Below are 13,353 nucleotides of genomic sequence, written 5' to 3'. Positions count from 1 at the left end.
TCATACTATACATGAGCTTTGGGGGGGGGGGGATAGATTTAATATTTTGAGCAAGAGCATACAAAAAGCAAAAGATAATTAATAACTGTTAAAAGCATAAATTAGCAAAATATTGCAGATTTTATTCACTGACATTTCATCCATAAGCTCACATCTTTGGAAATAAAGAGAGGCAAAAAGGAGTTTTTTGCAACCGCAACGAATGTGACTGAATTTTTTCACAATTTTGCTTTCTAACGCTATTGATTGTCATTTAAATTGTAACACAACAATGTAAAACAGGATGGCGACAGATCAGGAAACTTTATCACTCAGGGAATTTTGAAAAAATAACGAAAATAAAGGAAAAATTGATGAAATGAAGAACATTTTTTTTCCTTGCAAAATGATGTACTTTGATTCCCTACGAATTTTCCACCAATTATTTGCTTTAAAAAAGTAAAATTAGTGAGGTGCGATTATACAGTTCCGCATATCTGTGCATCTTTTTTCCTCAAGGTCAAAGTATTCAATCTTAGATGAGTTTCCCAAGATTGATTCTGTGTCTGTAAAGTTATTTATATACTTTACCTAGCTTGAAGTTTCCTTCACGCATTCCGTGCTACGTAAAATAAACAACCCTACACGCAAAGAGGAAGCCGACATTAATGACTTTGCTCCCTTGCTTTTACTCATTGTCTTGAAGTAATTAGCATACTGTTATCATGATTTCAAGAAAGAATCTTAGTTTTTTAAATTAATGCTGAAAAAATCTTTAAAGTTATCACTTGGTGTTTTTAATTTAATTGTTAAAATTAATTTTGACTTAAATCTTAAAATCAAATTTTTTTTTTGCCATTGTATTATTTGCTGTCCCTATAGATTACACAAAGTTTTTTTTTCAGACTTTAAAACGCTTTTATTTTAAAACGAAAAACATATACATTTTGAAATAAATAATTGTTTTTGCATTTCAATGTTGTTTGTTACTAAAGTAATCTAAGATTTTTTTCGACAACTAATGAAATCATTTGAAATTAAGTTGTTTACATAACAAATTATTTTAATTGTTTTTTAATAGTTAAAATGCTGTATTCATTCATTAAAACCTTAGTACTTGATTAGTGAATAGCTCACTATGACTGGTTTTTGAAAGATTCCAATTTATTTTACATTAATATGTTTATGCTGCCGTTCTCAGGTAAAGGGCAGAAACTGCTCTTTTTTTCTTTTTTTTTTGTCATCTATGGTATGTTACCTTTATTATAAGAGTTCACTTTTTTGGTTTCTGCTGAAAAAGAGGCGCACAAAAAAGGCTGATTCCATACATTTTCCTATTGTTAGTACTGAATCCACCACACATTTTTTCAAATATCTTGAAATTTCATTTCTGCAGATACTGCTGTTTACCTGCACATGGCAGGGTTATTTACGTAAGTAAAACTACATTACTTCTATACTTTAACTATCACTTGTTACTCTTGCAGTAACAATTATACTGCTTGAAAATTCAGTTCAAGATTATTTCCATTTAAATTTTTTAGTTTTATCATACTTGCCAACTCTACTGTTTTTTACGGGAGACTCCCGTTTTTTGCTTCAATCTCCCGATTTCCTGTTTTTTACGATTTTCTCCCGTTTTTGCAGTTTTTTCAGTCAATCATCAAAAAGTTTCACCTTCTTCATAATAGATGGCTCCCTTTTCCAGTCTACCAATGTCAGGGAATAAGAATTTTTCCAATTGATAACTCATTTAGTAAAACTTAATTTTTTGGAAGCTTTCCACATTGCATGTTCAACGAAGCACGTTCTTTGCCGAAAATTGCAGTAGATTTCATTCCTTTTGCATCTTGAAATTATTTCAATTATTTTTAATGTTTGAAGTTATTTTAACATGCGCTACCCTATAACTACTTATTTTATATTGTATTTTCATCATATATTGATTTCCCTTTTTTTTTTCGAATTTTAGTAATTAAATACTTGTAGCTACTTTTCTGGTAGAGACTGGAGAATGTACAAAACTTTAAGCAAATTCACTCCTTATTATTTAGTTTTTCCTTCGCAGTATATTTTTCTTGCTGCTACCAATTTCCTTACGTCTGCAAAAAATCCCCATTTCACTTTAAATTTAGTATTCATGTTATTTAAAAGCATAATTTATTAATTCTGTAGCGAGGATATGTCGATGGTGAATCACCTATATACATCTAGTAAAATCTCCTGTTTTTTTTACCTTCGAAGGTTGGCAAGTATGTTTTATCATGATTAGATATGTCTTATGGTTTCAATAATTTCTTAGAATTCTTATGTTAACTGGTTCCTGGAAGTAAAGTATTTGTTTTAGATTTCCTATAATATTTCTCTGTCGATAATTTAATAACCATTTTTGCTAGAAAAAAGAGCATCTTTTCCAAAAAAATATTTTTAATTAACAGCTTAAACCGTTTTAAATACTGCATTTTATTTAATATGCAATGCTTTTCAGAGAGGGCAAAGAAAAGAAACCATTATCGTTGGTAAATTAAATCAGGGAAATTCAGTGAACTTAATCAGGGAAAAGTTAGGGAACTTTTTCTTCCTGTTCCTGTCGTCACCCTGTAAAATTTTTATTTCATATAACCAAGTATTCTTTGGACATACAGGAGCTGTAATTGAAAAACATTATTACAAGTGAGTTATCCAAAACAAAATGTTAGCAGTATTTTCTTGTTTAAGTATATAAAATGTTCTTGTGACCAATTTGGTATTGATGCCTGTCTAGCACTTAGCTGCAGCTGCTATACTGCCAAAAATGGGACTGATTTGTGGATGCCCGATATGACACTGTTTGTAGATATCTTTACTAATAATAAAGCTGAAAGTCTGTGTCTCTGAATGTGTGGATTTATGTTTGTCTGTTATGTGCATAACGCCTAGAGGCCAATTTTCAGAAATTTGGCACAAAATTAGTTCGCAGCATCGGGGTGAGCACCTCCAAGCGATTTTTCGAAAATTTGATTTTGTTCTTTTTCTATTCCAATTTTAAGAACATTTTATCAAGCAAATTTTTATAACGTGGACGAGAAAATTATAACATGGTCTAGTAAATTATCATAACATGTACAGAGTAAGTTACCATAACATGGGTGAGCAAATGAACGTAGCAAATTGGCGAGAAATTCATCATCCATTATTCGTAAATATACAGTTGAACTAAATGACCTTTTAATTTTCTACTACAGGCAAAGCCGTGCAGGTACCGCTAATGGTTTTATAAGTGTGTGTGCCTAAAGCTTTCAGCTTATAAATTAGTTTAAAAGAATGTTTTTTTTTTTTTGTTGTTGTCAAATTCCATTAGGCCCCCTTTATTTTATATGAATGAGACAGCATTTTTTTATTTTATTTTCCATTAGCCTCCCCCCCCCCTCCTCAAATGTTCCTGTAAAATAGACAACTGTTTAAAGTTTATACTTGTTCCCACTCTTGAAAAAAAATATTTCATAAAAATTTTATAAAATTTTCCAAAAAAAAAAAAAAAAAAAAAACCTTAAGTCATCTTCCAGTTTTGTTTTGTTGATTTTTGTCAATATTCTTTTTTGTACATAACTGACACCGTATTAATTGATGCATTGAAGTGATCTTAAAATATTTTATGTATATAGCCATTCAACTGGCAACTGCTGCAACACAAGACAGCGGGATACCAGGATTACAAACTCTCACCATGACCAATTCGGGAGGTGGAGCTACTAGTGCTATCGTACAGTATACTCAAGGGCAAGATGGACAGTTTTTTGTTCCAGGTAAAATATTTTTTTTTTTTTTTTTGTGTATAAGATGAATTTTTAAGTTACTAATATAGTTGAAAAAAAAAAAACAAGTAGGTAACCAAGTCACATCCAAAAATTAAAATTTGAACCAATAAAATAAAAACACACACAATGGATTCAAACGTGCAGGAGATAATGTACGTTTGATGCACTTTCGAATCCATTGGGAGACTCGGAATCCTATGTTTTCAAATATAAACCTTGAAGTGGCCACTACTGAAGCACTGGCCACTATTGTTGTGTTTAACTTAATTATATTCAAAATATTACTTTTTCATTCATGCCTAAAATACTTAGCTACTTAGATATTGCTGTAATTATCACTTATTTAGTAATTAATTAAATGAATACAGTTGAGGGAATCTGATTAATGGTTACCTTCAAGAGACAAATTTTTTCATCTGCTGTGTAAATATTATTTCACTAATGTTAAAAGACTATCTATTGTTTTGTTAAGTAATGTTTTTGAAAAAATACATAAATGGTAATTTTATTTCTAAAATTTACTTGATTATTTTGCATTTCAGAAATTTCGATAAACATGCAATATTTATACTGCACATTTACTCAGAAGAGACATATTTAAAGAAATTGACTAACATACAAAAATTCCATTTAATAAAAATAGCTTTGTCAAATTTTAAATGCGATATTTCGACGATTGATATTTTTATTGCATCTTTTTTGAATTTCATAATGCACTTAAAAATGTGCCCTGTAACTCCAGGTTTGATAGGTAATATTTGCTACCAGAAGTATTAGCACTTCGTTTATTGTCAGTAGTGAAAAACTTTCTTCCTCGTCACTGTCAGTCACTTTCTTGATCTGATTGAATTATACAGGGTTCGTACGGGTCATGGAAATCCTGGAAAGTCATGGAAAAAAAATAACAGAATTTCAGACCTGGAAAAGTCATGGAAAATTGAAATTTTCATTGAAAGTCATGGAAAAAATTTCCTGGACAAAGGGAAAGGAACAGTAGCTAAAGGAACATTAGAAATCTTGTGTGATTTAACAGTATAGAAAATAAAAGCTATTAAATGTGGAAAATTGAACGATCCAAAAATCAAATCTGAATTTTGAAATCTCATTGCATCCACTTCTGTCGCAGCCGCTTGCCATTTTTTGCGATGTGATTTTACTGCCTGGACATCACTTATTTTGTATTTTCTGTTATTTTGAACACTTCTTATGTTTCATATTCTGTAGTAGCAAAATTTCACGTTCTTAGTTTTGCCACGCCCGCTCAAAAAAAAAAGCAATTCAATTGCATGGGAGTTCGATTCCATCACTCATAAGGACTTTATTATTAAATTTATCAGAGTTTATCTTAGTTTGTTGAATGTTTTAGAGAATAAAGATCTTAAATCAGACGCGATAGAATACAGAAAAAGAGGAATTCTCTAATGCTCTAAGACAGTAGTGCCCAACATGCGGCACGCAAAACTAATCCATTCGACCCATATTAGTGTCGGGAATTAAACGTGTTCTGGAATTTCTGAACCTATTAATTTATATGCATTTGAAATTATCCAAATTTGTAAACAAAACAAATATACTTTTGAATCAGGAGATTGATTCATTACTGAATGGTTTTTTCGAAAAAGATCTGGTTTAGAAACATAAAAAGAACAAAACTAATGTGGCTTTACTTCAAAGAACCAAAATACTGTCAAGGTACGTGGATGGTTAAAGGCACTGTTGACACTAAAAGGTAACTTTTGAAGCAAATTTAGTGATGACTCATTCAACCTTTGTCCCATTCAATATCATTCTGTCTGTTTTTATAAAAAATATCAGACTTTTAAGCATCATCATATTCGCTTCACTGCATTTTTACTTTACTTAAATTTATATGATGAAGACAAATAAGAATAGTTTAGTTTTTTGATTGTGCACTTATATTTTTTCCATTACAAGTAAGTGCTTCAATGAGGCTGTGGCATTCATATAGACGTTTTGCTAATGTTCATTTCCAAATATTACCAAGTTTGAGATTAAATAGTGCTATTCTCTTCGTGTAACGAGGTCATGAAAATTTTCATTGAAGTCTTGGAAAAGTCATGGAATTTTTTCATCGAAATAGAGTATGAACCCTGATTATAGAAGCTAGGATTTCCTTATTAAACAGTTTTTCTGAACAAGTTAAGTCATCAAAATATGCAAAAGCTTCAGCATTTAATACTTTTGGGATGTCGCATCCAGATGTAGCTAATACTTCTTACATACTCTTGAAATGAGCGTAGCCTGCCCTCCTTGCCACCTTTTTTGTGCAAACAATGACGAAAAAAACATTTGAAGATGACTCAAGAAAGCACTTTGAGCATCAATTTGCTTCCATTGCTTTCAAACACTTGCATCATCAGATTGTGAATTTGTATAGATTACATAAGCTAAGAATATAAAATGTTATTTCATAGACTTTATCCATTGATTGAAGAACTTGCCAATTAATTTGGATAATCAAAATTTTTTTATTCTTCGTGTCACTGATTCCATCATTCAATTTTAATGATTATGAATAAATTACTGTGAAACAGGAGGACACTGGGTTGTGATATGTGGCACTATCTATAGCTTAAAATAGTTAACAACACTAAGATTTAGTTGTTGTGCAATATACGAATTGTCTCGTAAAGGTTCACCTCATTTCAATTGGAAGTAGCTCGGCAATGGATGCGCACTTGTCAATGAATCAGGTACCATTCTAACAAGAGGTTTATCATTTTTTCCTTCAATGTTGGTAGAGGTTTCTGGGGTATGCCGGAAGGCATTTGAGTGCCATGTTAGTTACTGCCAAGATGGCGAATATGCAACACGAATTTAATACATACCTTGAATTTGTGTATAAAGTTTAAAAAAATTAATCAATTGTTTTAGTTTGTAATTAGTTTTGTCATGTTAAATTAGCATTAAATGTTGAATGTTTAATTTGTATTTTAATTTCTATTATCCATCCTTGTAGTGAAGAAACATCTTTCATACTTGTACGAATCTTTCTGCGAAATTTTCAATGGTTGATCAGTGGTCAACCCGAACCTTATTGTATGTAAAACCAGGGGGTGCTCTAAACACAAATTTTTAGCAGAGTGGAATTCTCAATTTTTCAAATGAAACTGAATTTTTCCAAAAGGGGAGAGACAGTAGACATAATTTTAAAACATTGCAATACATTTCCAAAATTAGTTAAGTTCTCACACAAAATTTACTGTATAAGAAAAGTGCTTGAGATGCACCAATAAGTATCTATAAGTACTGTTACCCTTTTTGGTTAATTATCAAAGTGCAAGTTTAAACATATTGTATTGCTGCTCATTTTTAAATGTTGTGATTTCACAATCATTTCTTACTTCAATTATATCTTTTGAGTTATACAGCTTAAGAGAAATTAAAATTTTGTTGCTTTAAAATTGGCAAAGCAGCCAGTCACCATAGGTGGTCATTAAATAATAATAATTTGAAGCTTAACACTTATTTTTATGGTACATTTTTTTTGTGGTTTAGTCTATATGCAAGTTTTCTCATGCAATTCAAAAGAGTTTCTTCTTACTTAGTGACAGTATCTGCCGCTGATCTCCAGGCATATCAAATTAGAACTGGGGCTTCAACGCCAACTGGATTGTCTCAAAATGTCGTATCCAATATTCAGACTATTCAAAACCCTCAGCAAATAGCAGAGGAGGCTTCTCGCAAAAGAGAGCTGAGGCTTTTGAAAAACAGGTAGGTGTTTGTGTGTATATATATATATATATATATATATATATATATATATCTGCATTTATATATACAGAGAGTTCAAAAAATCCCTGACACTTTTCTTAAAAATCATAGGAAAACAACAAATGAAAGACAATAAATATGGGGTTTGCTCAAAAATACTTCACAGACTTACTAATATTTTATGATATCATAAAAAAAAACTTCCAAATTGTGTTCAAAAGTGGTGTTTTTCTGTCACGGTGAAAAAAAAAAACAAGACATAATGTGAGAAGTATAATCATTTTATTAAACAGAAAGCAATACCTCTCATTACTAGAGTTAAATGTGTGTACTGTTTGTTGCTCAAACCACATCTCAAGTTCTCTTGATGCTCAAGTTCTTCCCATGCTCTATCCAGCATAAACTTCAGAGCAGTTTGTGCTACTTTGGTGATTTGTACCTTCAGATCTAACATGCTAGCCATATGCGAAGCGTACAACCTTTCCTTCAAATACCCTCAAAAGAAAAAGTCAAGGGGTATGCATTTTCATATGAGAATTTTCCACTTTCCTATGAATTTTTTAAATATGTCAAAAACTTTTTGTACACCCTGTATTTTTAAACTAAAATTTTCAGGTTGCATAAAAGTGCCAGTTGTTTTTAAAAAATAATTGATAGATGTCATGTTCATACTTTGACCGCAATTTATCACATCAACAATATACTTTACTGAGGGGCAAAAAACATCACCATCAACAAACCCTTTTTAGGATGTTATTCCACTAAATCATACCCAGATAATATAGACGAACACGCGAATGCCGTTCACAGAAAATTTTCAATGTTTGCAGAAAATATTTATATTTTTTAAATGAATTTCTGAAATATTTCTTTTTGTTGATGAGCAACAAATGTTGATCGCTAATTTTGAAGTGCCCCCAAATAATAATGTTAAGAAAGAGGTAAATATAATTGAACAGTCTAGTCCATGAGAAAATACTCTACTCACTCTCAACTTTGCATTTTTTCTGTTGATCTCAATATAAGAGTCAGGAGGAGTACCATGTTTTTTGGCAGAAAATTTTTAAGAATTCATTTGAGTTCACAGCAGTTTTAAATTTTATATAGGTCTTCACTACTGCTTAATAGTTTAGGCGCTCGAGGTACTTGAGTATGCAAAATATGAGGACCACATTCTGTCAATGGATTTTAGTTGGAGAAAGCTCGTATATTAACAATATAGATCTTGCGGGGCTCATTTTTGGTCAATTTTTTTCGATTTCCCTCCTCTTATGCATTAAGAAAATCGATGGAGTACAAACTAAAAAGTCAATAGGTTGGTTACTTCTTCCATAATTTATATTTGATTCTAATGGTGGAAGTGATGGTATGCTGTTTTTTACTAAATAATTAAAATAATAATAACATTTTGGAAAAATTAATTAATTAAAATTAAAACATGAAAAAATAGTGAGTTGAAAAACAATATATGCAAGCAAAACAAGCAGTTACTCATTTTTATTTAGAGAATTATTATTAATACATTTATACAATGATATGATATACAAAATGATCCTTACTTTTTACAACTGCAAGCCATTGTTCGACAATTTTACGTACATTTACAAAGTTGAACCAATGATTCTGGCAGAGGCTACTTAATCATATGCATCAGATGTAAGTCTCCATTCAATTTTTCATAGCCCAATAAACAAAAATTAATAGGTTGCAACTGTGTTTGATGAGCGTTTTTCCAAACAAATGTTTGTACTGTAGCTCGTAACAAATGCAAATGCAAAGCATCTGACGTGCATATCACCTTCATTAAATTAAAGCAAAAACCTATGTTTTGGGAAATCGGTTGATATCGAAGTTTATCAGCTGTTAGTTTTTTGCTTGAAAAAGGATATGTGCAAGCTATTTCTAACTGTTTTAAATATTCCTTATTTAAGTTTAAGATTTCCCATAGATGTAAGAGCTGTTTTTACAAAGGGCTCAGTTGCAGCTTTTAAGTATTGAATTTTACTGCCAAATCTACTGGTAGTTTCACAACCACTTATAGTTCAATTCTGTTTAAATTAATTCTTTTAAGGGATGAATACTTTTACGATAAAGAAGTAACAATAAGAAACTGATAATCGGAATAATGATTTATGCATTGGATTAAAATAATTGAGATTTATGTGCTGTGTGTGTGACAAAATGACAAGAATGTTTAAATTCCATTAATAATGATAAAAGTTACAATATTTTAAATGAAACAAACAAAAAAAAAAAAAAAACATTGCACTTGGCTCATATAAAGTTAGTGAATAAATATAATGGGAAACAATTTGTAAAATTAGTCCAATAAAATTAGTTTTAAAGCAAAATCTTTTAGTTATAATTTTTTAGGAATTTTCCAAGATATTTAATGAAAAATAGTTAAAGCAATCTAAAGTAAGGTTAGGGCCCGTCCTGAAACAGAGTCCTAGTTATGCCACTGTTACTGTTATCAAGGGCATTTGTTCTCTTGCACTGATTTCTTTGTTATTGTCAACCAGCGAAGCCAGTATTTTAGCTTCATACGGAGTATAATTGGTTTTTGTGGAAGCAGAATTTGCCTCTCCTGTAAACAACATCACATGACCAAAATCCACCAATCAGAGCAGCTTTTACATCTAGGGAGGGAAAAAATCATTGATCTGGATGACTAGCTGTTGGATAATAACAACTGAGTAACCTTACGGTTTGGGTTAGCCCTGGGTTCACCTACTCGGCAGTTACTCTTCCTCAACCCGCGTTGGTTAATATGAGCGATAGAAACCAAAATTAAAAAGGAATCCATATTCATGCTTAACTTTAATTGTAATTTTTTTTAACTTATGCAAATAAGTCTGATATTTAAATTTTACATGTGAGGCAGTGAGAATTAAAGGGATATAAGTGCCAAAATTAAAAATTTGGAGTTGACCAGTACAAATGGTAGGTGAACCTCTTATCTGTTTTGGGGCAAGAGATAGTACTAGTTACCCTGGCAGGTTCTGCTGTACAGCATGATTTAGAGAAACTTTTCAATGAAAGCTTACCAAGGATCTAAACTACAAATTCATTTTTCTCAAAACTTTAAATAGTTCACTTGCATTCCTTTGCTTCTCACTGCCTCATGTGTAAATTTTTATTGCAGAAAATCATATTTTCATATTACTGTAGCTGAATGAATTTATACAAAATGATGTTCTGATGTTCTTTGCCTTTTATTTTTTTTCTCTACAGTCAAATCATACAATGTTAAAAGTGGAGACTGATATTCTGCAGTGGGCTTGTAAAGGGCAGTGACAGCAAATTTTTCATTTTTATCATCTATTGCAGCTTAGTTTTACTGTGCAAACGTTCGTATTTGGTTTCCGCTGGAAAAAAAAAAGGCGAAAAAACAGTGTAATTCCAACATTTCCCTTTTGTTAGTATTGAATCCAACACACATTTCTTCAAATATCTCGAAAACTCATTCCTGCAGATACCGCTGTTTACCTGCCTACGGCATTAATTATTATCAGTTATATTGGCATTGATGTTTTACATCTTGGGTTATTTCAATTGTTGTGTTATGAAACTGAAATTTTAGCAATTACAATGTTTTCATTAGAAATTAAGAAAGAAATATTCATTTAACTTGGAGTTAAGAATTTTTTTTCCCTTTTTTTTTTTAAGTAGTTAAATACTAAAAAAATGGTAATTAAACATCATATTTCAATTTAAAATGAGAACATTTCTGTCGTTTTTTTTTTGAGAAGTAAAGCAATTAGCCAATAAACGTAATTAAACCAATCAAATATACAAGTAATTTTTTAGTTGTTTATTTACTTGTTTTGCTTTTTATCTGATTTCATTTCGTATTTTTCTCTAGGGAAGCAGCAAAAGAATGTCGAAGGAAGAAAAAAGAGTACATCAAATGCTTAGAAAATAGAGTAGCTGTGCTGGAAAATCAAAATAAAGCTTTGATTGAAGAACTGAAATCTCTAAAAGAACTCTATTGCCAAAAGAACGACTAACAGCTTAATAGTTAAAACCATGCTGAATGCAATCCTATACAATTATTGAAGTCTGATTTTTAACTACCGTGGCTGTTCTTTGGCCACAGCAAGACTCTTTGAAATGTTCAGACAAATGTTTATTTACAGGTTTTGCTTTGTGCCAAACATAAAAATAACTATTACGAAACGAAAATATATTGCTCATTTGCAATTTAAGTATATCAGTTTGATGCATTTCAAGATTGAAATGCAGTATTTTTTTTTGAATTCATGATCATTTGAAGTGTTAAAGCACTTGCTTTTTTATTCATAGCCTCGGAAAAATAATTTTATCGGCTGAACAAGCAGTTATCTATTCACTAACTTCTATTCGTTTACAGAGAAGAAAAGAAAAATGTGCAACCCATTTTTTTTTAATTCTTAAAACTAAGCTTTTTCTCAATGACTGACAAATTTTAAGAATTAACATCTATTTTAATACTCTTGCATTTTGCTTTTTGTTCCAGTGTTGGCATTTTATACCTACCGAATTTCAATATTAAATTTGTCTAATTTTTTTATTCAAATTTGGTAAAGTTTTAGTGCAAATAAATATTTTCAGGTCACTTAGTGTGATTTTACATGCCAAATACCATCGATTTGGGAGAACCTAATTTAGCTACATGGGAAAAAAAATATTAGCTCAATAAACTTAACGTCCTATTGATTTCTAAATGTGAATTATCATCACTATATTTTATTAGAATATCTTAAGCTCTCAGTTATCGATTTTAGAAGACATTTATTCAATGCATTGTATTTTTTTGTTTTGTACCACAATAATTTTTGTTTCTTATTGAACATTATCAATGGCATCATTATTTTTAGTTGGTTAATGTGTTGTCCCTTAACAAATGCAGTTTTCATAAGAAATAAAATAATTAACTGCTAACTAATAGTAAAATAAAAATAGCATTGTGATGATAAAAATGGAGTAGCTAACATCAAAAGTCTACAATAGGAATATGATGGGTGACATTAGGGGGGTTGACTTATTAAACCAACCCCAATTTTACGAACAGTTTTTAAATATTAATAAAAAATCAATTGCTGTTTTTTTTTTTTTTTTTTTTTTTTTTTTTTTTTTTTTTTTTTTTTGACTTTGTTGAGTGTGAATTTTTTAAAGTTTTATAAACTTCTTAACAATATCCAAATGTCAAAATAGGAATATTTTTTTGAAGTTGAAACATCCTTATTGTAATCTTAAGTTTCTTAGAAGACTTCCATTAAACAAAATGCAAACTAAAAATTCTGTAATCTGTAAAATACATGGTACGGAGCTGGTATATGCTGGCAGCCCCCCCATTGGGATCAATACTTCCTTTCCCTATTTGATTTTCATGTGCAGATATAAGTTATCACTGAAATTTCACTTTTTATGCTTCAAATTTAGAAACAGAGGCTTCAATTTTCTTAATTCTCTAAACTGTATTATTTTTAAAAATTATATTTTATGACTTTTACTTATGTAAGAAATAAATTTCAAAATATTTAAAAATAATTTTCTAATAAGAGAAAAGAGATTTAAGTTTGATTTGATCATTGAACACAATATAATGTTATAAATTATGTCTGTTTTTCTTATTTAAATTTGTTTCATATATATTTGTTATTCAACATGGTTAATTCAAGCCTGACATGGTTTGAATAACGTTAAGCTGGATTTTTGTGGCAATAGACAATTTAGATATTGTAAATAGCTAAAGCTTTTCTACTTTTTTCTTCCTTTTTTAAATCCCTTGTGTGCCAGGGTTGAAAATGTTTACCAATATGTAATGCCTTGAAAGCTGCAAAGATTATTCATGAAACAT

The 13,353-nt window shown here is 30.3% G+C and overlaps 1 protein-coding gene across 1 annotated transcript in view; it reads left to right on the top strand.

Moving 5' to 3' along the window:
- LOC129216124 (cyclic AMP-dependent transcription factor ATF-1-like) overlaps positions 1-12,037 on the top strand; it is a 34,985-nt gene extending 22,948 nt beyond the window's left edge. The window contains exons 6-8 of the mRNA XM_054850283.1: positions 3,624-3,764; positions 7,346-7,511; positions 11,377-12,037. Coding sequence (XP_054706258.1) covers positions 3,624-3,764; positions 7,346-7,511; positions 11,377-11,521 — 452 coding nt within the window. The 3' untranslated portion in view covers positions 11,522-12,037. The remainder of the gene's footprint in view (positions 1-3,623; positions 3,765-7,345; positions 7,512-11,376) is intronic.
- Positions 12,038-13,353: the final 1,316 nt, after the last annotated feature.

Source organism: Uloborus diversus, chromosome 1, assembly GCF_026930045.1.
Source record: "Uloborus diversus isolate 005 chromosome 1, Udiv.v.3.1, whole genome shotgun sequence".
Lineage (NCBI taxonomy): Eukaryota > Metazoa > Arthropoda > Arachnida > Araneae > Uloboridae > Uloborus > Uloborus diversus.
The sequence above is the reverse complement of the archived record's forward strand: the minus strand, read 5'-3'. Positions and strand labels throughout refer to the sequence as shown.